Source organism: Podarcis cretensis (genome assembly GCF_951804945.1).
Source record: "Podarcis cretensis genome assembly, chromosome: 2".
In the NCBI taxonomy this organism is placed as follows: Eukaryota; Metazoa; Chordata; class Lepidosauria; order Squamata; family Lacertidae; genus Podarcis; species Podarcis cretensis.
Window position 1 is genome coordinate 112,385,946 of NC_137171.1, and position 16,633 is coordinate 112,402,578.

Sequence of the window (16,633 nt, forward strand, 5' to 3'; positions counted from 1 at the left end):
TCTAAGCCGCTAAGCCGCTTATCTGCTTATCCACTAAGCCGATAAGCTGCTAAAAGCCGCTAATAGCACTAATAGTGCTAATCCGCTAAGCCGTCAATGGGCTTGCTTCGCAAGACGAAAAAACCGCTAGACGAAGAGACTCGCGGAACGGATTCTTTTCGTCTTGTGAGGCACCACTGTACAGAACACATACAACACACATAGGCCTACCACCACCGCCCACCGCCCCACATCATGTCAATCACCCCCTCCCCAGTAGAGTGTTGGACTAGGGCTGGGGAGGCAGCCCCGCCTCCTGAAGCTCAATGAGTGATGGAGGTTGGAGCTGAACAACATACCCTCTCCAAATATTTATCTGATGAAAACAGGGACGTTCTATTCAATAACAATTGAAGCTTTCAGGAAGCCGATTGTCGTCAATTTGAGGAGAGTAATGCCTGGGATTTCCAGCTACATACTACCGTATTTCTCAAAACTACGTTTCTGGCATTTCTACAGATTGACAGGAGATTCAGGATTTCCTATTGGGCTATGCAGCAGGGAACATGCCTATTGATCTGACAGAAGCACTGGCGTTAATTGAAATCCAAATAGAAAAATGTCCCAGGAAACTTAAGAGCATCAAATTAAAGAGACTATAGGAAGCGGCAATTCCCCAGAGTAGCTCATGTTTATGACTATTGATAAAGGTAACAGCTAAGTGGAGAAATGCATGAATAAGGAATGCAGCTACTACACAGTTAAAACAGTTTTTTCAAAGTGTGCACAATTTGGAGAGGGGGAGAGGAAGCCACACAAATTAATATTACTTTTCATAAGGGTGACTAATATTTTTTGGCATAAATGAATGTAGATACAGGTGTCAGACACAGGGGTGAAGCCAAACCGCTGTGTTATCAGCCCCAAAGCAAGCTGCCTGGGGCGCAAGCCTGGGCAGTATCTATGTAGGTCCTGGGCTGCTCAGATGACAAACCCTCTCTCTCACCTTCACTGATGTGGTCCAAAGGAAAGAAGAGCAAGTCCTTGCAGTTATATTATATAGGAATTTTATTTATATTTATTATTGCCATTGTTATTATTCAGCATTACCTGACATTTTCATGAGGTAAAATTAAAATTCCTTGGTTTTCCAAAAGCAGTTCTTATGCTTCTTCATCAAACTTACCAGGCTAAATGTTGTCCAGTCACAAAAAAACCCCCAGCAGATTTGAATTCCTCACAGCCAAAAATGTATTATTAAGACCACTTGCAGAAGAAATTAGCAGAAATTAAGCTTTGCCCCTTAAAATGACATGCCCTAAACTATGTAATGTTGATTCATTCTCGTTTGAGGAGAAATTAGACGGTATTGCCTCGCAGCGCGTGTTACCCACATTCTTTCCCCACACACTGCTGAGCATTGACTTCCTTCCCTCCCTTCAACATGTTTTCTTATGTCAGTTACTTTTCCACAGTTTCTTATTGTATCCAATCCTATCTATTTCATAAGATTTATTCCAGTCCTGCCAGAGTCTTCAGATTTCTACAGTTATTATTTATGTGCTCCATAAATTTACTCGAATCTTTTTGGAATGTTGCTTCCTCCTGATTTCGGATTCTACAGGTCAGTTTTGCTAGTTCCGCATAATCAACCATCTCCTCTATTGCTGGTAATTCTGGAACTTTCCATTTTGGGGCTAACAAAGTTCTGGCAGCAGTCGTAGCGCACATAAATAACCTTTGAAGCGGGGTTTGTTTCTCGAGGGCTCCGGATCGGCGGCCTGAGTTTGGTGGTTCTGCGATGGGATCCCACCCATCTCTGGAAGCAGTGGCGTAGCGTGGGGGGTGCAGGGGGGCCGGCCGCACCAGGCGCAACATATGGGGGTTAGGGTTAGGGGGCGCAAATCCACGGGTTAGGGGGCACAAATCCACAGGTTAGGGGGTGCAAATTACTTGCCTTGCCCCGGGTGCTGACAACCCACACTACGCCACTGTCTGGAAGGTCTCCGGCAACTCAGAGCTCCAGGTCCCACACAGATAGCGGGTGGCTGCCTTGGGTGCTGAGGAAAGGCAGCAGTTCCTCGTGGAAGGACACTTGGAAGGTGTAGAGGTGGTTCATGCTGCTGCTGTTGTAGAAAGAGAGCTGGCCCCCTTCAAAGTCCAGGTAGACCCCCACTTTATCCATCCTCCCGCAGACCGAGAGCAGGGTCCGCGGCTCGCTCAGGGCTCGGTACTCTCCGGCCCGCAACTCAATGGCCCACACGCCTTCCTTGGGCCGGAAGTTCAGGCGCTTCTTGCGTTTCACCGACTTCTTGGCCGCCCCGATCACCCAGCCCGCGCTGTCCCCGACACGTACTTCCCAGTAGTACCGGCCCGTGGTGAAGCCCTTCCGGCCCACCACACAAGGGCTCGAGGTGAAGCGCTCGGGTTTCCGTCGCCAGAAGCGTCGCCCCGGGCTGAACTTGACGCCGGTGGCTTCCTCCACAAGGACCAGGCTGGGGTGAGCGGAATTGCAGTCCAAAGTGATGCAGGCAGGGACTGGGGGAGAAAAGGACAAGAGTGTGGAATTATTTTAATGTTTTTATTATACAGTGGTACCTCGGGTTGCATACGCTTCAGGTTACAGAGGCTTCAGGTTACAGACTCCGCTAACCCAGAAATAGTGCTTCAGGTTAAGAACTTTGCTTCAGGATGAGAACAGAAATCGTGCTCTGGTGGCGCGGCGGGAGTAAGAGGCCCTAGTAGCTAAAGTGGTTAAGGACAGTTTCAGGTTAAGTAAGGACCTCCGGAACGAATTAAGTACTTAACCTGAGGTACCACTGTATAATTATTATAATTATAATTACAATAGTGATAGTGAAGTAACAGTAATTTATTTATATCCCCCCCCATCTGGCTGGGTTTCCCCAGCCACTCTGGGCAGCTCCCAACAGAATATTAAAAACACAATAAAACATTCCATAATTCAGATAGTTTTTTATTTTTTTGACATCTGATTGGAGGGCGTTCCACAGGGCGGGTGCCACTACCGAGAAGGCCCTCTGCCTGCCTGGTTCCCTGTAACCTCACATCTCACAGTGAGGGAACCGCCAGAAGGCCCTCAAAGCTGGACTTCAGTGTCTGGGCTGAAAGATGGGGATGGAGACGCTCCTTCAGACATACTGGGCCGAGGCTAATTGTTGTTGTTGTTGTTGTTTGCAGGTCCCCAAATCACACATCGGGGGGTTGCTCTCATGAACAATCGAACACGTGGATTACCAAAACCTATTCCTGTTCACCAGTAGCGTAGCGTGGGGGGTGCAGGGGGGGCCGGCCGCACCGGGCGCAACATCTGGGGGTTAGGGTTAGGGGGCGCAAATCCACGGGTTAGGGGGCGCAAATCCATGGGTTAGGGGGTGCAAATTACTTGTCTTGCCCCGGGTGCTGACAACCCACGCTACGCCACTGCTGTTCACCGTATCCTGACTAACGAGCCAGAACTTCCAGATAACAGGAAGGCAGAGCATAATATAGCTGCCTCTTTGAGATTTTCAAATAGACTTGACCTGAAAGCCCCATTTCCCAGAATGCAGCAGGGAAAACTTCACCTGGATGCACGGCACCCAAGAGCTCTTTCCAGGCGTAGAACTGCAGAGGGCCCTTGAACTCGCCCAGGTTCAAGTCCACAGGAACCACTCCATCTTCGTCTTCTTCCTCTGCGGCCATCTCTCGCACTCGCTCTTCTTCCTCCTCTTCCTCCTCCTCCTCTTCCTCCTCCTCCTCCTCTTCTTCTTCCTCCTCCTCCTCTTCCTCATCCACATCTCCCTCATCTCTTGCCAGCCCCTCATCGGTCTCATTGTCACACTCATCTGTGTCTTCACTGCTGGCTCCCAAAGCATCTTCCGCCGCCTCAGCTTCTATTTCCTCTTCCTCATCAACCTGGGCTCCTTGCTCTGTGCGGACCCTGTGGGTGGTAATAATAATAATAATAATAGGACTTCCGGGTTAACGCGATCGGCTAATGGCGGATTCCCTCCGAGCTCCGGAGGGAATCGGCTCTGCTGCAGACGGGTCTCACCGCGACGGCGACGCGGGGACCCTCAGAAACCGCAGGCGCGGAAGCCTGCGGACTTGGTGACTCGGCGGGCACCTTAAGCGCCCCCCCCCGACCCACGAAGAGCCTTTTTAAAGGCTACGGAGAGGGTACGGAGAGTGGCGTGGTGCTGAGAGTAGACCGCTACAGCAGTGGGGCGAAGCCGCAAGCCATGGCCGGAGAGCGCTGACTTTTTTCCCTGAAATTTGGACTTGAAATAACCCGTGAGTAGAATGGAATTTGGACTTTAAAATTTTTACCTTTGATTTTGGTACGACCGGGGGATGTGCTAAAGGGAAGTCGGCACCCCCTCTGCCTACAAAAGATTTAAAGCAAGGATCGGAGAACTAAGGTGGAGAGATCTCTCTTTTTTTGGTACGAGTTAAAAGATATTAATTCCATGAATTTGACAGAAGAAGATTTGTGCTGGAGAGTAAGAGTCGATTTTTAGAAGTTTTTGTCTAACCCCCCCCCCCCCGACCCGGGAGTGCCCTGTGTGTGAGCTGGAGGAAAAAGAACAAGGAGTTTGACAGCTGTCAAAGGAGCTGTCAAACGGGCAGTTAAAGTTAAAAATCTTATTATTTAACATCTCTCTGGACTAAATTTGTTACATTTGAACTAAAGTGCTTGGGAATAAAGTAACTATAAATAACAAAGTAATAGACTGTTGGGAAAGGACTATTAAGTAACCAGAATCCCCCTAGGGGAAACTTTGAAACATTACAGTGGCTACAGATGGAAAACTACAGGCAGAGATAGAAAGAATGTTTTTTCTCGTGGGAATACTGCAAGAGCAGAGCATGGCTATGAACAAACAACTTATAACCTTGAACTTTAAAACAAGCAACTCTGCTGAATGCATAAAGGATCTGACTGAAACAAAATCTGCAGCTGAACCAGAAGAGACATTTTTGGAACTGGAGGAGAGGGAAGAAGGAGCTGAGAAAGTACAGGAGAGCACCAATTTGAAGCTTACATTGTTAGAACATAAAGAAGAAGATCTTGAGATTACTAATCTGCGAAAGATGCGAAAGAGGAAAGAGGAAGCCCCTGGAATACTTGGAATACTGGAACTTAAAAGAAATAAGAAATACGATTGGGGCTTCCTCTTTGAGTATGGGAGATTAGTTGACCTTTTGCAGCTGCTGTTATCAAGTATTTCGGATGGAAGAAAATTTGATGAGACTGTGCCAGAGCTCCTTCGTGACCCGAGGACCAACAAAGAGGGCTACCAACAAAACCGGCAGAGAGAGACTGACAGAGATTTGAAGGCCTCTGATGTGAGGAATCCAGGCTAAGAACTGTTTTATGGACATTTATTTGGGAAGGGACAGAAACCGGGGTAGGGAGGGAGAGGAGAACAGAATTTCAAAATTTTTATGATTTTTGTGTTTGGCTATTATGATCTACATTTAATATAAAAAGGGGGAAATTCGTGGAAGGAAACTTGGGTCGACCTTAGAAAAGGATTTAATATTTATAAGAAAATTGGACAAGTAAAATTTGACCAAGTAATAAGAATTAATTTTAAAAAATAACAATATATGTTAAAGATGAGAGATAAGAACATGCTGAGCCAATTATTGGAATTGGGATGTATAAAGGCGGGGTGGGGGAAGTCAGGGAGGGGGGGTTAAGAAAGTAAGGTTATGAAATTATACATGTTTTGTTTTTGCTTTTTTGTGTGTGTGTGTATGTCTTCAAAATGTGAAAACCCAATAAAAATTATTAATAAATAAATAAATAAATAAATAATAATAATAATAATAATAATAATAATAATAAATAAAAACAACTTTTGGAAGGCCACCAGTTCTCCAGCCTTGATCTCTATGCTGGCAAAAGCTTTGTGTGATTTCTGTAGTGGGAGTTGTTTAAAGAAGGTACACTAGTAGCCCAGGCTTCTGCTTTTGTGGTCACTTCTCTATAAATCAGCACATGCACATTTTATGGAGATTTATGTCTCTGGACCCATGCCTCATATCTTTTAAGTCCAGTGCCAGATTTACGTATAAGCTAAACAAGCTATAGCTTAGGGCCCGCCTCTCTTAGGGGCCCCTAAAAATATTAAAGGGGAAAAAACTGGATGTACATTTCCAAAATATAAGATTAAAAAAACAAATAAAATAAAACCTACATACAGCAACAGTGTTTTGTGTTGTGTAGGCTCCTATGATGTAAGTAATGGGCTCTGCCTGCTAGCCTGCTTCCCAAAATATCACTGGTTTGCTCATTTCTATATATAGGGTGCCTACATTCTGCATGTGCAAATGGCTTTAGATACCTACTAGGTCCATAAATTACCATATAGCATATATTCAACACAAAAAACAGCAACAATTTGCTGTTGACAAAGGACAACTGGACATATAAAGGGCCTCATTGCCTTCAGTAGCTTAGGGGGGGCCTCATCAAATCTAAATCCAGCCCTGTTTAAGTCCCTAGTAATACCCCCCAACTCTGAAATTGCTTATTATAAACAAGAAAGGGCATAGCACGACTCACCTCTCCAGCAACTCTTTTGCCTCCTAAGTAGGGGGGGAAATTAGAAAGGAGTGAGGTGAAAGAAACATCTGAAAAGGACTCTTTCCTAAGGTGGTCCCTTTTTTAACTGGCAGGGACCCCTGTGATTTTAATAATATATAAATATAATTTTTTATTTATACCCTGCCCTCCCTGGCCAGGGCCGGGCTCAGGGCAGCTAACACTAAATATAAATTACAATAAAACGTAATAGAAAAAAACAAAAATAGTTAATTAAAATACCGCTTAAAATACAGCTTAAAATGCAGCCTCATTGTAGTAAAAAGGTAAAGGTAAAGGTACCCCTGCCCGTACGGGCCAGTCTTGACAGACTCTGGGGTTGTGCGCCCATCTCACTTAAGAGGCCAGGGGCCAGCGCTGTCCGGAGACACTTCCGGGTCACGTGGCCAGCGTGACATTGCTGCTCTGGCCAGAGCCAGAGCCAGAGCCGCACACGGAAACGCCGTTTACCTTCCCGCTGGTAAGCGGTCCCTATTTATCTACTTGCACCCGGAGGTGCTTTCGAACTGCTAGGTTGGCAGGCGCTGGGACCGAGCAGCGGGAGCGCACCCCGCCGCAGGGATTCGAACCGCCGACCTTTCGATCGGCAAGCCCTAGGCGCTGAGGCTTTAACCCACAGCGCCACCTGCGTCATTGTAGTAGTAGCCCATAAATCAAGACCATAAAGGGAGGAAACATCAGATAGTCACCCGAGTGAAAATGTATATGCCAAATCCCATATAAGGGATCAGAGTGAGTCTAAGCCGAAGGCCAGAAGGAACAGCTCTGTCTTGCAGTCCCTGCGGAAAGATGTCAAATCCCGCAGGGGCCTGGTCTCTTGTGGCAGAGTGTTCCACCAAGTTGGGGCCAGTGCTGAAAAGGCCTTGGCCCTAGTTGAGACCAATCTAACCTCCTTGAGGCTCAGGACCTCCAAAGTGTTGTTATTTATGGACCTTAAGGTCCTCCGCCGGGCCATACCAGGAGAGGCGGTCCCGTAGGTATGAGGGTCCTAGGCCGCATAGGGCTTTAAAAGTCAAAACCAGCACCTTAAAGCTGACCCTGTACTCCACTGGGAGCCAGTGCAGCTGGTAAAGCATTGGATGAATGTGATCCCACAGCAAGGACCCCGTAAGGAGCCTCACTGCAGCATTCTGCACCCGCTGGAGTTTCTGGGTCAGCTTCAAGGGCAGCCCCGCATAGAGCAAATTACAGTAATCAAGCCTGGAGGTGACCATCGCATGGATCACTGTGGCCAGATCAGGGCGAGAAAGGTAAAGGATCAACTGCTTAATATGGGCTGCTTATGGGCTACATCAACTATGTTTTTTAATAGAAAAACTCAGTACAGACACCCTGTGGGATAACCAGCCTCATATAACCAACATGCTTACATCTAATCAATGCATGAAGGGGTTAAGATCATAGAGTAAGCTGTCCTGCCAGGCTTAGTTTACTCTCACCTTGAGGAAACTGATTTGGTCCTTGCAGTCCAGTCCCGCCTGCACCCGGCAGAGGGTCTCCGACCAAGAGGCCACCTTCCAGTTCAGTTCCTTCAGCTTGGTTTCCATCTGGGCCAAGTTCTTCTCTCGCTGATTCTCCAGGGCCTCCTTTAAACCCAGCTCTCTGTCGCTCAGCAGCTGGTGCATCTTCACAAATTCCCCAGAGACGTGGTCGGACAAGGATTCGGAGCAGGTCTGGAAAGGGGAGAGGTGTGTCACTCACACCCGAAGGCTTCTGCTCTGCTCGATTGGGATTGGTGAATGGGATTCTACTCTCTCCTAATAACAGAACCTACCAATTCTCTAGAACAGCGGTTCTCAACCTGTGGGTTCGCAGATGCTGTTGGACTACAACTCCATCATCCCTGAGCTCTTGCCTTGCTAGCTAGGGGTGATGGGAGTTGTAGTTCAACAACATCTAGGGACCCACAGGTTGAGAAAGGCTGCTCTAGAACAACAGGGGTGGAGAACTTCCTCTACCCAAAGGCCACATTCCCCTCTGGGAAACTTCCAGAATATAGTAGGATGGCTTCTTCACAGAGATCCCTCTTTATCCTCCAGCCAGGTGAGGTAAGAGGCAGGAGCGGCGTTCAAGAGCATATTCCAGCCAGGCAAAAATACCTATGGGGCAAAGAAGGGCTAGTGCAGGGTGTGTGGCCTGGGGAAGAGGCCTGAGGGTATGGGTGAGGTCACATATGCCTCCCCCCCAGGCCTGAGGTTCCCCATAGCCCTGCTCTAGAATCCTCTTCTCCCTTAGACCTTCAACCTATTAATCAGATCTGCATACCCATCTCTGATAAATCATTCATCCCAGCAATCAATTGTTAGCCTCATAAATCCATAATAATGGTCCCGCCATGTCAAGATGGAGGGGTCCATCCTGGTTTCCAAGGCCGGCCCATTTTCCCAAGAAGGACATGAAAACAAGCAGTGTTTTTCCTGCTGGAAGCATAACCAATAATAATAATAATAATAATAATAATAATAATGCGACGAAACATCAAACATTAAAAACTTCCCTAAACAGGGCTGCCTTCAGATGTCTTCTAAAAGTCAGATGGTTGTTTATTTCCTTGACATCGGATGGGAGGGCGTTCCACAGGGCGGGCACCACTACCAAGAAGGCCCTCTGCCTTGTTCCCTATAACCTCACTTTTCACAGGGAGGGAACCACCAGAAGGCCCTCAAAGCTGGACGATGGGGGTGGAGACACTCCTTCAGGTATACTGGGCCGAGGCCATTTAGAGCTTTTAAGGTCAGCACCAACACTTTGAATTGTGCTTGGAAATGTACTGGGAGCCAATGTAGGTCTTTCAGGACCGGTGTTATATGCTCTCAGCGGCTGTTCCCAGTCACCAGTCTAGCTACCTCATTCTGGATTAGTTGTAGTTTCCAAGTCACCTTCAAAGGTAGCCTATTGATGTTCAGGGCTGGAGGCCATGATGGAGGTCAATGAACATGGATTCCCACTGGACTTGTAATGCATAGAACCACTTAGGATGTGGTGGTTGATCATCACAATGCGAGCGGTCCACAACCCTTGCTCCACATTCCTGTGAGCTGCAGCATGGGTGGCGCCCCAGAGCCCAAAGTGTTTCTAAGCATTGCAGGCCAAGATGAGATCATCCTCACTTGTGCGTATTGTAACCTATAAAGAGAGAAGCAAAGAGTCTTCATTTAGCTGAATAGACTCAGCTGGCTCTCCTGTGTTGTGTTTCACAAAGAACACGTGACCAGACAGTTGTCTTCTTCAGAGCAGTCTTACTATTCTCTGAGTGTGGAGCCTTCAGTAGTCTGAAGGTCATTGATCAAATACTGAATGTTTAAATATCAGGTGTCAGTTAACAGACGGTCATCACTAGCAACTAGCAACTGGGGCTGGAGGAGACTCTTGAGAGTCCCATGGACTGCAAGAAGATCAAACCTATCCACTCTGAAGGAAATCAGTCCTGAGTGCTCACTGGAAGGACAGATCCTGAAGCTGAGGCTCCAATACTTTGGCCACCTCATGAGAAGAGAAGACTCCCTGGAAAAGACCCTGATGTTGGGAAAGATGGAGGGCACAAGGAGAAGGGGACGACAGAGGACGAGATGGTGGGACAGTGTACTTGAAGCTACCAATATGAGTCTGACCAAACTGCGGGAGGCAGTGGAAGACAGAAGTGCCTGGTGTGCTCTGGTCCATGGGGTCACAAAGAGGTGGACACGACTAAACGACTAAACAACAACAACATCACTAGCAACTACAAAGGCAGACCAGAAGATGACCAGGAAACGGATAGGTTCAATTTGGCATTGCGTAGCCTGGAAAGCCCAACTGCCCCATCATAAAACCCAACAATGCTGCCTGCACCTTCAATTCTATAATGTTCTCCTGTTGGCGACACTGGCTCATCTTCAACCGCCTGAGACCTTCTTCCAGAGGCTCTAGAGATGCCTTCAGCTGGTCCTGGAGCAAAAGAGAAAACCCCCGATGCCATTTAAGATAGCATAGCATTCTTTCAAAGGGGACAGGGCTGAGTGGAGGAAATGCCAAACGGACACATCACCCCTCTGAAGGTCTCCCCATATGAAGATGGTTTGTAAGAAAATAATGCTTAGGCTTAGAGAAGGACTAAAGAAGTGGAACCCTTATGCATATTCACATATTTGGGAGCACCACAGTTAGCAGCCCTGGTTTTCTGAAAAGTGAGCTTCAAAAAATACCTACCATCTAGAAATAAAGATGCAAAACGTTTCACTATGTGCAATATTAGGAAAAACATGTTGGGAAGGCGGCTCAGGAAGGCTGGACAACCCTAAGTCCATTTCTCTAGGACCTCTTTTAAATTTCTAAAATGACAGGAGCATTGTGATAGATGGGTACAATTATTCTGTCCAAGTTGTTTCTTATAAATCATTTCAGGACTGTTGTTATCTTGGGGTTGGATTTAATCACATACCGGCAAATTCAGTTTGCACAATTATAGCACCTTGGAAGGTCTTGCACAACAAGCCCACCTCCACACAAAATTGGACTTTTTGCAGTAAGGAAAGTGACAGGGAAAGACAGTGGAAAGTGTGGGGTAACACTTGCTGTGAAGCAATATTGTCTAATCTCCCTACAAACCAACTGTATGAATGCCTATTATAATTCAGGGGAGAGGGGACATTCAACTATTTTGGTTCAAGGGTGACTAATAATATGTCATCTTCCGGATGTTGCTGGAACTCTTACTACCATCATCCCTTAGAATTTGCCAGGCTGCCTGGGGGTGATGGGAACTGGAGTCCAGCAATATCTGGAGGACTTACTATAGAATAAGGCTCCACAGTGTGACTGAATGCAGGAGCAGAGGAAGGGGGTGCGGTGTGGGCAGGCCACCCTGGGTGTCACTACTGAGGGGGGTGACAAAATGCCGGGCGGCACTCACTGCGGGGCCTGCACTGCTCCTGAGCCACGCATCTGCCCCAAACAGTCCACCCGCTGCCTCCCCCTCTGTAAGGCGGCTGAGGGGGAGGAGGCAGGCAGACTCCTTTGAGGCCCCACAGAGCATCCTGCCCCGGCTTGCCCCACCCCACGGGTGGCTGGCCTCACCCCTTGGCGCAGGGCACACACACTGCCCCAGGCACCCAATCGGCTTGCTCCACCGCTGACTGAATGTCCACCCTAAATGCCAATTAAATTTTTTAAATGGCACCTCCGGGAAAAGTCCTCTCGTTGAAAGCCCTCTGACTTAGAAGCTCTGGAAACAGATTCCTAATACAGTGGACGCTTGGGTTGCGAACATGATCCGTGAGGGATGCACGTTCGCAACCCGCAGCGTCCGCAATCCGCAATGGCACATCTGTGCACGCACAGGTTGCGATTTGGCATGTCTGCGCATGCGCAATCCATGATTTAGCGCTTCTGTACATGCGCGACCGCCAAAACCCGGAAGTAACCCATTCCGGTACTTCTAGGTTTTGGCGGTCCGCAAGCCAAAAAAACACAACCTGAAGCGTCTGTAAACCGAGGTATAACTGTACGTGCATGGAGGCTGTTGTTGTTGTGACTTAGCCTCCGGTACATTGCTGAATAACAAACGGCCTCTCTCACCTGATAGGCCTGAACCGCATTTTTGATGGGCAGGAAGTCGTGCCCACGATGCTGAGGCAAGTCGCGGCAGATCACGCAGACGGGCCCCTCGTCCTGGCTGCAGAAGAGTTTGAGCGGCTCCTCGTGCTCCTCGCAGAAGTACCAACCTCCGGTCCCACCGACCTGGGGACCTTCGTCCAGCTTGAGAAGGCGGGCCTTCTCGGCCAGGCTGCAGAGGGCTCGGTTGATGGCCATGCGACGCAAAGCAAATGGCCGCCGGCACTCGGGGCAGAGCCCGCGCCTCTGACCCTTGGGGATGCAGGGCTCCAAGCACGGGGCGCAGAAGCTGTGGCCGCACTCCAGCATGTGTGGGTCTCGGAAGATGGAGAGGCAGATGGGGCACAGCAGGTCCTCAGTGAAGCTGGATACCTCTTTCACGGACGCCATGTTGAAAAGAGAGAGGCCGCCACAGCTACCACTTCTCCTTGGTATGGCCGGGCCTGTACCTGTTGGCTTGGTGGACTTTGGTGGATTTTTCTCTCCAATGAGCCAAAATGTTTGTTTTTTCCTCTCACAAGGGATTGCAAAGCTTCTTTTACTTTCAGGCTTTCAGTTGAGCTTTTTTTCTTTGTTTCTTTTTTTCTTTCTTTGAACAGAACCATCAACGACCTTTTCCTGTTTATTAATGATGGTGGTGGTGGTGATAATTTAAAATAAAAGAAGATGTAGAAAACTGGGTTACAGTGTGTAGTTTCCCTGTATACAGCCAGATATCCCCATCTCTTCATTTGGAGGGGAAAGTTGCCTTAAAGCACTTCAGAACTATTGCTATCTTGGGGTTGGATTTAATCACACACCAGCAAATTCAGTTTGCACAATTATAGCACATTGGAAGATCTTGCGCAACAAGCCCTCCTCCCCACAAAATTGGACTTTTTGCGGTAAGGAAAGTGACAGGGGAAAATGCACTGGAAAGTGTGGAATGGCGCATGCTGTGAAGCAACATCTAATCTCCCTACAAACCAACTGTATGACTGCCTATTAAATAGCCAACATCATCTAATCTCCCTGCAACCAAACCCAGGACGAATGCTCAATAAACAGATTGTCTGGAAATGTTTATAGTGATCTAGAAACTTACACAAGATTTGACCTACAGAGTTGCTCTTCTATAGTACCCCAGACCATAATAATCTCACAAGACCTAAAAGTCACACAGCTCAAAAAATCCTGATTGACCCCCGCTCTTTAGTTCACCTGCTACTAAGGTTTTTAAAACCCTTTTTTATTTTAGTAGCGTATATTAGAACAAACAGCCAGCGATTAACAAATCATAACACACTCCTTGCTGATTCAAGGAACACACTTTTCTTCAGAGCTTACTATAAATATATGAAGTTTTATGTTTGGTTTTTCAAAATTCAAGAGCTCTTCCATCGCAAAACGTCGTACCTGGCCAGTGAGTGTCACCTTTCAGGCTGGGTTCAAGTTTATTTTTGAAGCTTATCCTAAAACAATCCTTAGCAAGTTTAGTCAGAGAAGCCCCACAGAACTTGCTTCCCAATGTCTTCAGGGCTGCATAAACACCATATTTAAAAAAAAAAACTAAAAAAAAACACACCCCAAGAATCCTGGGAACTGTGGTTTAACACACCCTGAGCTACAATTCCCAGCACCCTCAAAAGCTACCATTCCCAGGATCTTGGAGAGTGTGTGCTTTAAATGAATGATGTGTGCACAGCCTAGGACTACATCGAAGTCTTCTCAGGAGCTTTCAGACTCTCCTCTTCCCCTACAAAGCAGACTGCCTGGATACAAGGAGCACTCTCTCTTACCCTTTTAGCTGAAATGTCCTCCCCTGCTGTTTCCCAGTCTTCTCCAGGGGCTATTTGCTGCTGGAATAGGATCAGGTTAGGACCTCTCCTCTTGAATTAGCCTAGGTTTTCCCTTATCCTCTGCATGGGCTTGCCTTTGTCCTCCTTAACCCCTTCCCCCCTCCCCTTGCATCCAAGTGCAGGGGTGGGGAGGGGAGACTTCAGATCCTGCATATTGCAGCAAGACTCACTTCTACAGAGGTGCGATGATGTTGACGCAGCAATTCTGGCCTCTGCAAAGCTGCCAGCACTCCAGCAAAACTGAGTCAGCACTTTCCCCTTGGAGGAGGAGGAGGAGGAGGAACCATCCTGCAGCAGCGCCCTTTACACAGTGCACAAAGAATTGGAGGGTGGGGAATATTGGGAGATGTCCCAAGCATATGAAGATGGAGTGGGATGCAGGAATAGAGAGAGGGTCCTTTTAGATGACAAGTGACACAGGAATGGGAGCAAGGATAGTTTAAGGGTTTGGCAGCAGCAGTGTGCGGAGGACGTAACAGAGTTAATCCTCAGTCGGAGATGTGGCTGGTGCCTTTGGGGACAGCTGCAGAACATCTGCTTTGCAGATTCATTCTCCAGCATTTCCGGGTAGGGCTGGGAGAGCACCTGGTCTGAAAACCCTGGGAAGTCAGTGTAGATAACGCTGGATGAGATGGAACAATGGTCTGGCTCAGTCACTAAAATATCTTTGCCAACCTTCTTCCTGTCAATACAGTGGTACCTCGGGTTACATATGCGCTTCGGGTTACATACGCTTCAGTTTACAGACTCCACTAACCCAGAAATAGTGCTTCAGGTTAAGAACTTTGCTTCAGGATAAGAACAGAAATTGTCTCCAGTGTGCACACCAGCCTTTTGCAGAAGAAGCAGGGGGTCTCTCGGTGTTTATTGTGCTTAAAATGTACACAAAAAACAACACCCCAGAGATCCTCCAATTTTACCGCAATATAAAACAGAACGTGTCTCAAGATTCTGAAAAGTATTGTTTTGCCGTCAGCGTTGCCCTACATTGCAGCAATTCTAACAGGCAGCAACATTCCGTGACATCAGAGCAACTCACCCAATCACAGGGAGAGGGGGGGTGTGGTCTTCCATGTCCACAGCAGGTAACACAGAGCTGTCACTTATGATGTAATAAAGTGGGGGCATCATATAGGTCAGAAATGGGGCTAGACTTAGACCCTGGAAGGTTGAGAAGACCACAACATGAAAACAGGACTCAATTAAAATTGGCAGTAGAGGGCAGTAACATGAAGGAGGGGACTTTGTGAGAATAATTTCTTCCTCATCCTGTGCATCAGTCAATAAGTCTCTTCCAGAGACTTTAAGAACGTCCTCCTTACAGCTATCTGACCTCAACAATATTCTTGGGAAGAGTTTGCTGCAGTGTGTACTGCTTGTGTCAAACTGTAGGTGGTGCTATTGCTTTAAAGGTAAAGGTAAAGGTACCCCTGCCCGTACGGGCCAGTCTTGACAGACTCTGGGGTTGTGCGCCCATCTCACTCAAGAGGCCAGGGGCCAGCGCTGTCCGGAGACACTTCCGGGTCACGTGGCCAGCGTGACAAAGCTGCATCTGGCGAGCCAGAGCCGCACACGGAAACGCCGTTTACCTTCCCGCTGGTAAGCGGTCCCTATTTATCTACTTGCACCCGGAGGTGCTTTCGAACTGCTAGGTTGGCAGGCGCTGGGACCGAGCAGCGGGAGCGCACCCCGCCGCAGGGATTCGAACCGCCGACCTTTCGATCGGCAAGTCCTAGGCGCTGAGGCTTTAACCCACAGCGCCACCTGCTTTAGCCAACCCAAAATACTTTACTGAATTGTTAGTCTTACTTGGAATACACCCAATGAAATTAATTGGCATCACCTTAGCACAAATTCCCACTCAGCCTAGTCGTTAACAGTAGTCAACAGGTTTACCACACCTATCAGCCCATTCTCACCTCCCTTCTGAGTAATACCCCTCCCCACCCTCTCAATATATGTAAGGGTCTGGTGACTTCTGTTTCAGTGTATCTGAAGAAGTGTGCATGCACACGAAAGCTCATACCAATAACAAACTTAGTTGGTCTCTAAGGTGCTACCTAGACAAACCTAGACAGCATCTTAAAAAGCAGAGACAGCACCTTGCCAACAAAGGTCTGTATAGTAAAAGCTATGGTTTTCCCAGTAGTGATGTGTGGAAGTGAGAGCTGGACCATAAAGAAGGCTGATCGCCGAAGAATTGATGCTTTTGAATTATGGTGCTGGAGGAGACTCTTGAGAGTCCCATGGACTGCAAGAAGAACAAACCTATCCATTCTGAAGGAAATCAGCCCTGAGTGCTCACTGGAAGGGCAGATCGTGAAGCTGAGGCTCCAATACTTTGGCCACCTCATGAGAAGAGAAGACTCCCTGGAAAAGACCCTGATGTTGGGAAAGATGAAGGGCACAAGGAGAAGGGGATGACAGAGGACGAGATGGTTGGACCGTGTTCTCGAAGCTACAAACATGAGTCTGACCAAACTGCGGGAGGTAGTGGAAGACAGGAGTGCCTGGAGTGCTCTGGTCCATGGGGTCACGAAGAGTCGGACACGACTAAACGACTAAACAACAACAAAAGGTCTACTGGAAGGAATTTTTTATTATTTTG

At 47.7% G+C, this 16,633-nt stretch overlaps 1 protein-coding gene and 1 long non-coding RNA gene across 2 annotated transcripts in view; one reads left to right on the forward strand and one right to left on the reverse strand.

The window, feature by feature from the left end:
* Nucleotides 1-1,979: 1,979 nt before the first annotated feature.
* LOC307208591 (zinc-binding protein A33-like) lies at nucleotides 1,980-14,098 on the reverse strand. Its single transcript, XM_079963358.1, has 7 exons — nucleotides 13,966-14,098; nucleotides 12,152-12,805; nucleotides 10,427-10,522; nucleotides 8,035-8,268; nucleotides 6,557-6,579; nucleotides 3,567-3,922; nucleotides 1,980-2,517 (listed from the first exon to the last, which is right to left on the reverse strand). The coding sequence occupies exons 2-7, from the start codon at nucleotides 12,575-12,577 to the stop codon at nucleotides 1,994-1,996; spliced, it is 1,659 nt and encodes a 552-aa protein (XP_079819484.1). The 5' UTR covers nucleotides 12,578-12,805; nucleotides 13,966-14,098; the 3' UTR covers nucleotides 1,980-1,993.
* The window catches only part of LOC307209207, a 232,941-nt gene continuing 219,580 nt past the window's right edge, over nucleotides 3,273-16,633 (forward strand). Inside the window, exon 1 of the long non-coding RNA XR_013835421.1 lies at nucleotides 3,273-3,428. This is a non-coding gene — a long non-coding RNA (uncharacterized lncRNA). The remainder of the gene's footprint in view (nucleotides 3,429-16,633) is intronic.

What these genes read in the sequence shown, in the direction of transcription:
- LOC307208591 (XM_079963358.1), bottom strand. Translation starts at nt 12,577, where the DNA reads ATGGCGTCCGTGAAAGAGGTATCCAGCTTCACTGAGGACCTGCTGTGC. An exon ending in ATGCGGTTCAGGCCTATCAG is followed by an intron (nt 10,523 to 12,151) that starts GTGAGAGAGGCC and finishes CTTTTGCTCCAG; the next exon opens with GACCAGCTGAAGGCATCTCT. An exon ending in GCAAAAGAGTTGCTGGAGAG is followed by an intron (nt 3,923 to 6,556) that starts GTGAGTCGTGCT and finishes TACCACCCACAG; the next exon opens with GGTCCGCACAGAGCAAGGAG.